Raw genomic sequence first — 13753 nt, forward strand, 5'->3', positions numbered from 1 at the left:
AACACACCACCGCCATGACGGCCATTGGTCGTACGATCTTTCCTGAAGACAGTGTAGTGTGAAGGGAAAATTTCGGAGTCGAGAATGGAATGGTCCAAATGCGTCTCAGTTAGTACAATTAAATCGTAGTTCCTCTGAGACATTTCCAACTCAAGTAGGTCGAGTTTGTTGACGATACTGCGAGCGTTTGCATAAAATGTGTGAAGCCCGCGGAGGTTAAATCCATCTTGTCGTGGCTCCGGGTTTGCAGCGCTGGAGTTAACTGGGCCAGGGTTTGGATTAATATCACCACTTCTCATTAGAAATGATGTTTGGAAGCTTGAGACGGAGTTTGGATAGTAGGCAACTCTCGAGGATGAAAACCCTTTGCGACTGATAGTCGGTGTGTAATGGCGGCCGCATCGTGTTTGGTTGTAGGCGACAGCTCGGTCAAACAATCCAATCGACGGTCCATGAAGAGGAAACCGTGTAAAATCATGATTATCAGATGTATGCGGTCTCGCGAGAGCAAAAACAACTTCCCCAGTAAAGATAAGGGAAAGAAATAGCTGAAAACTGCGAGAGCGCCTGAACGCATGACCTACCGCCATCATCACATCATCACATTCCCGATAATTTACGTTGAAATATCAGGTCATGAACTATGCAGTGTGGAGAAGATCAAAATTAAAGAATAAAATTTGGCACTCTGGTCATAACAGACATATCGCGTTGCTTAAAAGGACACAAAAACAAGTTAAAATAGGTTGCAGTGTTTATACTTACAAAACAACACGCATACACTCCGAAACAATTCTTGCAGTTTCTCCCGAGATTTAGTATACGGAACCCGATGAACTAACCCTCTTTCTGCAAATTTGTTTCCGTCATTAATGATATTACGTTCTTATGGACCACAACGGTTTTGAGCGACAAACTCGACATTTCCCTGCGACCATCAAAATCAACTGGACAAACCCAGCTTGATGTATTGCGTGACGTGATTGTTCAAACTTTTCTCTTTGTCATACGACCTGTTTCGCAGGTGCTACGAGTTGGAACCAAAATTAGTTAATGTAACGAATTGGAATCGAAAGTTATTCAAATGGACTGAAGAATTTTACATTTTGATGAGAATTTTATCGTTTAAATGTTTACTTGATTCACGGAAAGCAAAGATTGGAGTGGCTTTGGGTACTTCAGCCCTGATTTGGAAAAAATAAAACAGTTAGTGGTATGTTCTAAACACCAGAACACCTTAAGGGACACTGGAAATGTAGTAAAAGTATTTTTTTAGCATCCAGAGCAAAAAGAAGAATGTGAGGCAGAGAAAGGAGACTGAGTTTTCAACGCCATTTGTCGTAAAAGCTGCCACCAGCTTGTTATTGAACTCACTAAAATTTACCTGGAAGGCATTAACTTTTTTTGTCGCGAAACTAGTGGATTTTAAAACTTTGAAACGACGTCCGATGAATCCTGAAACTGGAGTTTGAGTCCATTGGTAAACTATGCCAGCTGGTCTCATGAGCAGATCAAGCTCTGACGAAATTTGACAGTTTTGAAGTTTTAAGCGGATGTAAAAATCGAGACAAAAATTCGTCATGACACGATTTGTCCTTTGATTTTGTCAAGAGAATTCTGGTTTTGTCTGCTATTGCAGATAGCCCAGATAGCCACTTACGAACCAATTTTTAGTTAGATAATAGCCTTCACTCTCGAGAAATTGCAAATATATTACTCATGTTATACGAGTACAACTTAAATTCCGAAACTGCAATCCAGTCAGTCTGACTTTCTTTTACTGCCTCACATTTTCCCTTATGCTGTGGCTGTTAACAAGTACCTCCACCGCATTTCTAATGTTTTTAAATTGTTCAGATGTTTAGAACATACCAATAACTGTTATATATTTTTCCATATCGTGGTCAAACTGACCGGAATGAAACAAAATTAACTTGTAATCGAGGATTTCGCTGGATAGCTGGTAGTACTTCAAATAACTCGATACGTCATCCCAGGAGAGAAATCAGGGCTTAAATATCCAAAGCCACTCCAATCTTTGCTTTCCATGAATCAAGTAAACCTTTTTTAAAAGTTAAAATTATCATTAAAATTTAATTCAGTCCATTTTAATAACTTTCGATTCTAATTTGTTACACTAACTAATTTTGGTTTCAATTTGAAGAACCCGCGAAACAGGCCATATGGCAAGGGGAAAAATTTGCACAATCACGTCACGCAACATATCAAGCTGGGTTTGTCCAGTTGATTTTGATAGTCGCAGGGAAATATCGAGTTTGTCGCTCAAAACCGTTGTGGTCCATAAGAGCGTAACATCGTTAGTGATGGAAACAAATCTGCGGAAAGGAGGGTTAGTTCATCGGGTTCCGTAACGTAAATTATCGAGAAGGCCTTCCTATCACCTTTGTCTACTTTGTAAGTCACGCAAGCGCGCAAGCGTTACGACCGATAACGTTTAAACAACGTTTTAGGACAACTCGGCATCTAATCTCCATTCAGAAGATAAACGAACGAAGTCTGAACTGTCAAAAGGAGATCTTTGTCAATGCCAAGAATCATGCAAATGATCTTTGACACGAGCGCAATTGAGCAAACACATGGATTTGCGTTGTTTTTAAGAAGTTGGTGGATGGAAGCTAGAGATATACCCGCGGATTTGAGGTAATCCGTGACCTCATTGGTGTATAAACTATGCACTGATATGCTTTTTTCGGCCCGATTAACGCCTGCATTTTGAGAATTCTTTCGTACAAAGTAGTGAATTTTTGATATGCAAATTAAGGTCGAAGAGCAGGGTCTCCTCTGATCACGCTGGTATGAAAAATATTTCAGCTGAAGTTTCCATATTTTGTCTGTGAACTAACTGAATACACCTTGTAACATGTAGCAAGATAGAATTCCGTGAGCTACATTGTTGCAGTCGCTGCGCGCTAGACAAAATCTTTGAAATTGACACTTTCGAACACTGTCCGCAGGGGTGGTCTGGCCAAAAATGATTTTTGGCTTATGGCGAAGCAAAAAAAGAGAATTGGAGAACAACTAAACTATTTTTGAAACATGTGTCCTAAACCCTTTTCATGGGCAAAAAATAAAAGAAAACCTTTTTCCGACGGGAAGTCAAGAGGACCGCTCTTAGCGAGAGTGGCACTTAATTTTTAAACAATTTTTTTAAAAATTTAAAACTAGACTAGTGAGCAGCGCTGTGCGAACAGCAATTGTAAAACTTATTTATTCTCTGACGCGTTTCGTCTGACTGTCGTAAACTTCTTCAGGGAGTTTTACAATTTACGATTAAACGCCTACATTTATAAGCTATTGTGAGCGGCTATTCCGGGGGCCAGTGGGGCCGGCCAATGACCATATGGGCTTGGCTGGACCTACGAGCAGGAATAGGTAAAGTTGTGAAAATTTTGAAAATTTCTTTTAAAAATTTTTAGGCAAGGTGAGAAATATTTTTGGGGCCACGATTTTAGCTAAAAATTTTTAAATTTGAAAAATTGAAGCGGTTTTTTACAGATGATTCCAGGAAAGCAGTTGGCCAATTAAGTTAGGATGGCTCGTGTACTTTACAGAAAATGTGGTTTATGTTCTAATCATTCTTTCTTAAATTTAAGTGGTATAAATACCTTGTCTGAAACAGTAGAGTGATACAATAGTAAACGAGATTTACTCGTTCTAATACAGCGTCATGTGATGAACAGCCTTCATTAATTTTAGAACAAGTTTTATAAAATCATTGTATTCTTTCTTGTTCCATCACTGAAAACAGTCAAGGTACTTCGACACGATTCAGTGCGAGAGCTACTGCCACTGGTTTGACTGGTAAGACGTTTTTTTGGTTTGTTTTGTTTTTTTTTCCCTTTTTAGGTCTAGTGGAGTTGTTAGAAATTAGCAAGCAAAATCAATCCGCGACTTTCTTCCTTTATATGTTGTGCAAAAACAGATGAAGAGCCCGATGAATGGATTTGTCCTTCATGTGAACAATAACCTAAAAATCACTTTTCCACGAAAAAAATTCCCTCGATTGCGGCCAAGCCATATTTCTCTACCAGAGCATACTGTACATTAAAAACATCGGTCGCAGCATCACGCAACATTGCGTGATTTTCCAAACGTGACATGCAATTGCTGCATTATTTTAAGACTTGGAACCTACATGGCCCTGTAGTGATAAAAGAGGCTTCATTTGCAAGCACTGTAGACTTCAACATAAGAAGAACTTAATAAATCGCTCTTTCAGTTTTCATGGTCCAGAATTTTACGTTGGCACAGCTTGCCATAAAGCCCAATTTCTGATTCATTTTATTAACCTGAAGACGGGAGTAATACCATGAAGGGCGAGAGTCGGGAGGCACAGTGCCACAATAGTACTGGAGCTGAGTGAACGTGGTACAGGAAGTGGGGGACTGTGGAGTGTGGACCACCTCTCTTCCCCCCATTCCCCCCCCTCCACTTGCATGGCATCACGAAGGGTCGATCAAAGAACGGCCGCGGAGGAGACATAAATGGCATAATTAGCTCGATTGTGGAATATTGAAAAGTGCTGACAGGGGTTTATAACAACATTAGAATAATAAATTATCCGCTTTGATGCTGTACAATGAACTCGATAGAGAGTTTGGCCATTATTAGGTTTATTTGTGGCAAGCATCCTGTATATCGCTGGGAATGACAATGTCGAAGGTTCAGTAGTGAAATAAAAGAAGATTTTATCACGAGATGTGAAACGAGAGTGGGACAAAAAAATCTGATTCTTATATAAGGAAGGAGTTTATCCCAATCTCTCACACTCTATTTATATTAAAAGTGCTATTTCGTTTATCATTTTTTGAGTTATTTCTTTTTATTTAAAAAAATAACTCCATATTAGTGGACAGATTAGTATCAGTGATGTTGCTCGCACTAATCAGATCGTCGCGTTAGGGTATGTATCTCGCACCAATCATATCATAGCATTTGGATATGTTGTACCAATCACAGTGTTTGGGTATTGTTTTCTTGTAAATTATGTCGTGGATCTATGGCGTAAATAATATCAGACACGGAAAATAGCAGACAATGAGGAGGTCTGAAAGAGGCCAACAATAACGGACCCTGTTAATTGATTTCCGACACGAAAATTAATTTTTCGATAGGGAAAATACCCTGACTGAATTTTGAACGGTATGTTACGCCATATGGATCACGGGGCTAAGCACAAAGAATGACATTTACCAGAAATTTTGGCTCATTTGATAAGTGTAATGGTTGGTGGCCTTCGCGAGAGTCTAGCCGGTTAAGGTTGAGATTTAGGATCAATATCAGTATCTGGGCAACTGCCCACCTACCCCTCCCCTAACTCAACAACAGTCAATTGACAACAAGTTAAGGTTAATGTTGGGTAAGGGGAGGGGTAGGTGGGCAGTTGCCCAGATACTGATATTGATCCGAGATTTATTAGGATATGAAAGGTACGCATTTAAATTTTTAAGTTAAAACGTGTTTTTTCCGCTTCTTTACTCTCAACGCACACGCCAAACAACTTCCATTCTATCACGTACCAAGAAAACAACGTCTAAAGTCCAATCAGAACATACCCAATCATTGCACTACATGAACATCAGGCAATTTTTCACGTGCTTGAATTGTATTTCACCAATCAAATTCCATTTTGCCACTTTGCACTTCGCTCTATCACGTGTCATGTTCTTGTAAACAACCTGTATTTTATTACGTATTTTAACTGCATTGTCCAACACCACTGGAAAAAATTCACATGGAAGTAAATGCTACTGATATCGAGTTTTGCAAGCAATTCTCTCGCATTTGACTTTTTCTACGAATTAAAGTCGCTTCAAGCTACCTAGGACTTAACCCAATTGCGTGTTAATTCCTTGTAAAACAATCTGCCTTTTCTCACGCATTCAGATGGCAAAGTCCAAATAGACAACAACCAATCAAGGACCCCTCTTTGAGATATTATCCTTTTCTCTTCCTCAATGTATCTTTACTTATACGAGATCACAATATATCGTTAGTTAGGGTCTGTTAGAACAGAGTGTCCGGTTTGCTTTTCGTAGTAAAAATTACGCGGAATTATATTTTTGAGGTAACTAACTGTAGACGAATGACTTTGATTTTCTCTCTGTTGGAGGAATGACATTAAGCGTAGTCTCTTTTGCAACCGTTATTTGGTCTCGTCACGCAACTCACTCTTTCTCAAACTGGAAATAGAGGGCGTCGTGTGACGAGGCCAAACAACGGCTGCGAAGGAGACAAAAGTAAGCGTGGCACCGATGGATTTCACTTTAACTTAGAAGTATTTCGACAGTAGAGACAGTAGATTACATAATATCTCCGTCAGTTGAGATAAATTAGGTTGTCTTTCTGTCTTTGTGCGATATTTTCGTTTTTTGAAATTTATGCTTTTTTCGGTGACAAAAGTGAAAACATTATGTACACAAACTCTTCCATCTCGACTCACCCAACCCAAAAAAATTCTCTTTCATGCTACGCATGCCTACGTTTTCAAATTTGATGTAGAAAAATGTGAAGCGTGACTTGGATTTATAAGTGAGAGATGATGATATTGATCAGGTTTTATTGTTCTTCGACTAAAGGTTTAGAATCATGGCACCAAATGGTTACAGGAAGATCTCCTCCACCAATGACTCTGCCGAAAAAGTTGGTTTGCTGTGATGTCTTGTTCGCAATCGGCTCCCTCCTTTCACCATTGCTCATTGGACATCTGATTTTTATGTTAATGTCACCTGAAACACATCAGAACAACATCCTTCATGGTTGCGTGTTAGCAACTGCCATGGCTGTAACCACTTTGGTCGGGACCCTCGGCGTGCAACATACATGTTACGCGGCTGAAATAATGGGCATCAGACTGAGTAACGCAGTGAAAGGTCTCGTTTACAGAAAGGTGAGCACAAGAAAAGTAACTAACTCGTCCTCATTCTTCTCCATAATCTGCGCGCCGTATACTTTTCCCATCCCGCTGCACTTGCCCTTGTTAGTTGCCGACACTGTCGCTTTGAAGAATATTGGAAACGAGTCAGGGTAGGGTTGGGTTAGGTAGGGGGAATGGGCGCAATCTTCGTTAATTCTCTCGACACTTTTTCCTTTGCTTTTCAATACACTTTTGCTATAGGCCCAAGATTATGGAGTAGTCAGAGACCGTTTTTAACCTAGTGTCTGAGTAGGTAATCTAGGACTACATTCCGTCTTTTCTCGGCAACACTGTGTATTCGCAGGCTGGTATTACACGGCGAAAAGGAGTTACCAGCATCTGAAATGATTATACCCAAACCGAAGCTTCTATGAATTCATACGCTTTCGCAAACCTGAATAATAAGATTTGTCTTGGCACCTTAAGACTCCGCTGGTTACGCCTCGATCTTGGGTATAGTGTATACTAAAACAGTGGATAACGTTGAAGGCGCTCTGATTGGCTACTCAAACTCCAAATATCCCTTGCTATTTACCCCCGAGATTCTTGCGCGGAATTTTTGCCCGAAAATACTGTAAACGTTGCAGGAAAAAATGAGTTAAAATCACCTTTTTGTGTCTTTTTCTCTGACTGTTTTAGAACATACTAAAGCAATTACTCGGTGGCTACCTGTGGGTATTCATCTCGCCGCTTTGCAACTCGGTAAATATCCACCACTAGCCACCTTTACTTTGGCGAATGGTAGGTAATGATTCTGATTACTTTCTGTACTAAACACGGGTTTTCCTTTTCAAGAAGTCAGTTCTAGTATTGATATTGTTTCATTCTCAGATCTTGCTGCTTAGCAAGAGCTCATTGTCAAAGTTTTCAGCGGGGCGTGTGATCGACCTGCTGTCAAATGATATTCAGCGGATGGAAACAGCACCTAGATGGATTTTACCATTGAATTCAGCCATATTTCTAATCGTGCCTGCAACGTTTATAATCGCGTATCTGATTGGCTGGCAGGCTCCTATGGGAAAGATATTTTTCTGTCTTTTTCTACCGTATTACGCAGAGATGTCTTCTGTCAATGCCGCACTGTGTCTGCGTTCAGCGGCGGAATCTGATCGGCGAATTTCTTTGACCAATCAAGTGGTTTCTGGAATACGTGCTATCAAAGCACGTGCGTGGGAGGATGAATTCAGAGAAAAAATAAAACACACACGAAAGTAAGGGAAATTTAAAAACCCATTTTGTTTTTTCAGAAAACCACACAACACCGACACCTTTGTGTGAACGAAGTGATAGTATTGATTTACTAGCGTGATAACTCATGGAAGATTCGGGAGAACACTGTAAGAGTTTTTAATTCGCAAAATTAACATTTATGGGTGGAGAGGGTGGCTGTGAGGAAGGTTTGAGGTCATATCAAGGAATCGTTTGTGACCATGGCGATGTACTGTTTATTGCACTTTTCTTATTGTATAATGTGTTCAGTTTTCAGAGAGTTTTGGGGTGTAATAAACGATAGGTATCTGAACAACCAGTGCAGAGTGCAGAGTTTCTCATCAGTACCTTGAGTTCGTTCAAAAATAATAACAACAAATCTTTTGGTTTCTTTCAGACGAGAAATAAGCATTATTCGTAAGAAAAGCGCCATTCTCTCAGGTTTGGCTGCCTTGGAGTATACTTCAATACCAATCCTGCTGTCTGTTATTACTCTGATGCTTACTGGTCAACCCCTAACACCAGTCAATGTTTTTATGCTCTTAATATTTATTTACCTGCTGAAACTTAATATTTGCCTTGACGTTGCGTATGGTGTGGTGGAGAAACGGAAATCATTTGCATCACTCCAAAGAATAGAAGACTTTCTTATTTCAGAGGATTTATTTTCCATCTCTGAGGATCATTATCCACAAGACAGAGAAACAGTTCTAGAGAGAAAGTCTGGCAACTTACAAAACGATTTTACATCTATAAGCGAGTCGCAGGTATCAGATGAAGATCCCCCTCACTGATCAGTGGATAAACACTTATAAGCCAGGAACGTTAAGTGTTTTGCATTTAACATATAAAGAAATGGTGAGAAAAGATGAATTTATTCTTCAAGATGTGGACTTCGTTGCTGTATTAGGAAGCTTGACAGTTGTCACCGGACCAGTAGGCAGCGGTAAATCCACTCTCCTCTCAGCGATCGCTGGCGAGATGTCAGACGTAAGCGGAACAATAAGCCGTCAAGGAACTTTTGTGTATGTACCGCAAATAGCCTGGGTGTTCTCTGGAACATTAAGAGAAAATATTTTATTTGGAGAGTCGTACGATGAACCAAGATATACCAGAATAATCGAGGCATGCGCCCTTACGGAAGACTTTCAGCGGTTTCCGAACGGTGACCAAACCGTTGTTGGTGAGCGCGGTGCCGTTCTGAGTGGTGGTCCGCGTGCAAGAGTAAGCTTAGCACACGCAGTGTACGTGGATGCAGACCTTTACTTGTTGGATGACCCTCTCAGCGCGGTGGACTTCAAAGTTGGTCGGCATATCTTTGAAAAGTGTATCAAGGGCTTGCTTGGTGAGAAGACCCGCCTGTTAAATTCTCATCAAGAACAACACATGCAAGATGCAGACCTAGTGATTGTACTGCACAAAGGTCGCGTTCTGGGGATGGGAACCTTCGCTAAGCTTCAGAGAAAAGGCATCTTAAATAGCACCATCGACCCACTTTACAAGAATGCTTTGACAGTGAACAAGTCCAATAACATGGTCACCACAACGGAGGATGAAGAGAGACGCGGAGATTTGAAGCCACTTAGAAATAAAGACAATGAACTGGAAATATCTGTTGAAGGCAATCGGAACGGTGTCAAGTAAGCTTTATTGGGACTACTTCAGAAGTGGTATTCACTCCTTTTTCATCATTGGAATGATTTGCTTGTGTCTCATTTCTCAAGGTGAGCACTAAAGAATTATAAAAGTGGCAAAAACTCAGCCATTTTTCGGTGCTGTCGAGCAACATTTTCTCTCGGGGCGAACGAGCAAGCAAGCAAGCAAGGAAAAAGGCGTGCAAAGGGTGACGGAAAATTCATGTTGAGACTAACAACCAATCCGCCATTTATGAGAGAGGTTGACACCTTTTAATCCTGAGTTTTAAATTGTTTATTTCATCTGATTTAGACTGTTACGCAGATTATGAAGGAAATTATCTCACTTTTGTGTATTTTTATTATTCACCATTTTTTTCGCCCTTTTTCAGCATTGATAGTTGGCCCTGACGTGTGGCTGTCCTTTTTGACCGGGAAACTTCCATCAGAACAGAAACACAAGACAAATCTAACTATCTACGGTGGTTTGGTCGCTGCCTCCCTCATGTTAAGCATCATCAGGGCCTACATTTTCTTTTTGGTTTGTCTAAGAAGTTCTGAGCGGCTTCATGACAAAATGGTTATGGCTCTTTTAAAAGCGCCGGTTCTTTTTTTCGATTCAAATCCCGTGGGTAGAATCCTGAACCGATTTTCTAAAGATGTGGGTAGCATGGATGAGTTATTACTATTACAGTTTCTATCTACAATTCAGTTGGTATTGCTGTTGCTCTCATCAGTTATCGTTCCTTCTGCTACAAATCCTTGGGTTTTGTTTGTCACCGTTCCGGTGACGGCCATGACTCTTTACTTTGTAAGATTTTACTTGAAGAGTTCCAGAGAACTAATCAAAGTGCTCTGTGAGCAAACTCGTGAATTGACACATGATTTTTTAGATTATGTTTAATGTTATCTGGTTTAGGGAATTTTGTGGTTGATTGTCATATCTAGAGTACGAGCAGTAGTTCAGTGTTCGCTAATGTAGCAAAGAAACAAAGTAACGTTGGGATAAGAAGGCATTACAATTGAAATGATCATGCTATTACATTTGACAAGGTGGATGATGTCATGTGTTTTAAACGTCTATCATTTTTGTTTCTGGTTCAAAAGAAAAGGTTGGAAGTAAATGTGGGTGAAAAGTGAAATTTACTGTCTTTCGTTGTAAATATTAGAAAATCAAGGCAATACTGTCTTAATGAAAACATTAACGATTCCCTCTTTATCAAATGAGACAAACGGGAACGAGTTTTGAGTGATATAATTAAGCCAAGCCTGCCACCGTCATTTTGGATCTCCGCCTGGGTAGATTTAAGTCACGTGCTAGGCAACGTATAATCAATAACAAGATAGAATTTCATTTCAGGCCTAGTTATCAATTTCGTGGTGTGTAACTTTCGCATTTTAGTACGTTGTATGTATGTTGAATCTTCAAATTGTCTTAAAAACTTAAAAGAAAATTTTTCTTTAAAAATTCACTGAAATCGGTAGCTAAAATTGTTTGTTTAGGTGTTATCTGATTTTCGTGTTAACTTGTTATTTCGTCAGTCGCCGGCATCTTTTGTTGCTTCACACAGGAAAAACACACGCGACGAAACGTAATGATTAATTTTGTCCTCAATCTCACGCTATAACAGAAAAAGCTTTTGAACATCTGTAAACTCCGAGCGCTTCGCAGTAAGTGATATTTTCAATGAATCTTCGGATTGTTTTCAAGTTCAAGGATTGTAAATTACAATTTTATGAAAAACGAAGGTTGTTCTGTTATTTCAGTGTGAATCCTTGCATGCCTGCCAGTCGCTGGCGCCGCTTGTTGAAACTAAAACGAAAAAAAAAAACTCTTTTAAGATTATTATTGGCTTCTTTTTCACCCCACCACTATTCTTAGCAAAAAAGGTCGCCATTTCGTCTGTTTATTGCTCGCCAAAAACTATAAAATGCACTCAAAAGCCTAAAATCTAAAAAAAGTTTACAGGAATCGACCAATCGAGCGAGCGAGCGAGCGAGCGAATTCCATTCCCCACATCGTATCTATAACTCGCTCTTGCGCATGCGCGCAATTCACGAGTTTAAAAAGGTTGGAGTCAATATGTCGAAGTCCAGTCTTCTCTCATATATCAGAGACTCTTGATGGACTGTAGACGAGTCGAACAAGAGGCAGACAGAGAGATTTATGCACAAGTTTTACAAGTAAGTTCGAGCAACTCTTCAAGTGAGCTTGAAAGGTAAGATCTCAAACTCAATTCAGGATCGGTCTGCTCAACGCTCATAGTGCAGGGTTTGTGTTTGGCATCTTGAATCGTCATCCGTAAAAAGCAATCTCTCCTTTGGCCCCTTCCCCCATCCTTCCACCCTCCACCATACCCTTCCACCTCCCCTCCCCTCCCCCCCCCCCCCACCTTCCTCTTCCAACGCTTTGAAAATTGTAGAGATGGAATGCTTTGTTGATTGGGGCAGTGGATCTAAAATTTGGTATTCGGTCCCAGCCTCAAATTAGCCCCTCTACATGATAACTTTTTTTCGTTGCCGTTGTTTTTTCTTTTTTAATTTACATTTTGTATACCAAATCTAAAATTTGTTTCCTTCATCATGGTGATGGCACCCTCTACGCAACACCCAAGAAAGTTGCTGCGCAGACTTGACATTTGAACTCGAGATGATTTACGTTGATGTATTTTCTTTCCCGTTGGACAGCTACAAAGACACTCATACCCAGTCGTTCATGATAGTAATGCGGCAGTCTCCTTACCCCCACCCCCAAAGCTTATAGAATTTGAGTGAAAAAATATTTGGCCTCGAGATGGCTTACGTTGATTTATTTTCTATCTCCATGGACAGCTACCAAGACACTCATACCCAGTCTTTTGTCATGGTAACGGCGAGTGGCAGATGGTTCGGTGTTCGTCTGGATGCAATCATTTCTCTTTTAATAGGCTTAGTCGTCTTAGTGGCAGTTTTAGTATCTCAAGACGCCGGTATGTAGAGTTTTATCCAAAGTAATTGCACCATTTCACGCTCATGTACACCCAAAAGCTATGATATTCCACCTGATAAGACTGTGAAAAGTATCTTTTGGTGTATAGCTGGGAGACAAAAACAAGTCGTTGTAGCCCATTTCATCACTATCTTCATGGGAACGATTGAAACTAGTTTGATTATAAAAAATGTTTTCCAAAGTAATTCATCATATCACACGAGTACTGTCGTGGTAACAGATACCCGCGTCGTGCTGTGTCGTATCGAGTCGTGCATACTTTTGCTGTAAGAGTTTTGGTAATTTTTTTTGCGTGTCTTGAAGGAAATGAACAGTTAATTTACAGATTGTTTTTCTAATTAGCTTCGGCTGGTTTTTCTCTCGCTTACCTCATTCAAACAGTGGCCATGACGCAATACACTGTCAGAAAATCAACAGACGTCGAGAATTTTATGACGTCAGTTGAACGAGTTATGACCTACACCAAGCTTGACTCTGAGCCTGGATACAAAGTAGACACACTTCCCCCGGAACACTGGCCACGCGAAGGAAACAACATTCCGCGAAGTGTCGATGATGTATTACCCGGGGGGACCTAAAGCGCTGAGGAACATAAATCTTGACATCAAAGGAGGCTCAAACATAGGTGTTGCAGGCCGCACGGGGGCAGGCAAATCATCTTTTGCAGCAGCTCTTTTGCGCATGCCCGACTTGCTCTTACTTACCTCATTCAAACAGTGGCCAACACTCAATTCGCTGTCACAAAATTATCAGATGTCGAGAATTTTATGACATCAGTTGAACGAGTTATGACCTACACCAAGCTTGACTCTGAGCCTGGATACCAAGTGGACACACTTCCCTCGGAACACTGGCCATGCGAAGGAAACATCACATTCCGCGATGTGTCGATGATGTATTATCAGGGGAGGAGGGGGAGAGGAGGAGGGGAGGAGGGGGAGGAGGGGGAGAGGAGGAGGGGAGGAGGGGCAGGAGGGGCAGGAG

General features: G+C 40.6%; 1 protein-coding gene and 1 pseudogene across 1 annotated transcript; both read left to right on the plus strand.

The window, feature by feature from the left end:
* Positions 1-6619: 6619 nt before the first annotated feature.
* LOC136282886 (probable multidrug resistance-associated protein lethal(2)03659) lies at positions 6620-8152 on the plus strand. Its single transcript, XM_066170844.1, has 3 exons — positions 6620-6910; positions 7577-7639; positions 7769-8152. The coding sequence occupies exons 1-3, from the start codon at positions 6620-6622 to the stop codon at positions 8150-8152; spliced, it is 738 nt and encodes a 245-aa protein (XP_066026941.1).
* A 389-nt stretch (positions 8153-8541) lies between these two features.
* Positions 8542-13347, plus strand: LOC131796657 (ATP-binding cassette sub-family C member 4-like; annotated as a pseudogene).
* The last annotated feature ends 406 nt before the right edge of the window (positions 13348-13753 follow it).

Source organism: Pocillopora verrucosa, chromosome 8 (genome assembly GCF_036669915.1).
Source record: "Pocillopora verrucosa isolate sample1 chromosome 8, ASM3666991v2, whole genome shotgun sequence".
Taxonomy (NCBI): domain Eukaryota; kingdom Metazoa; phylum Cnidaria; class Anthozoa; order Scleractinia; family Pocilloporidae; genus Pocillopora; species Pocillopora verrucosa.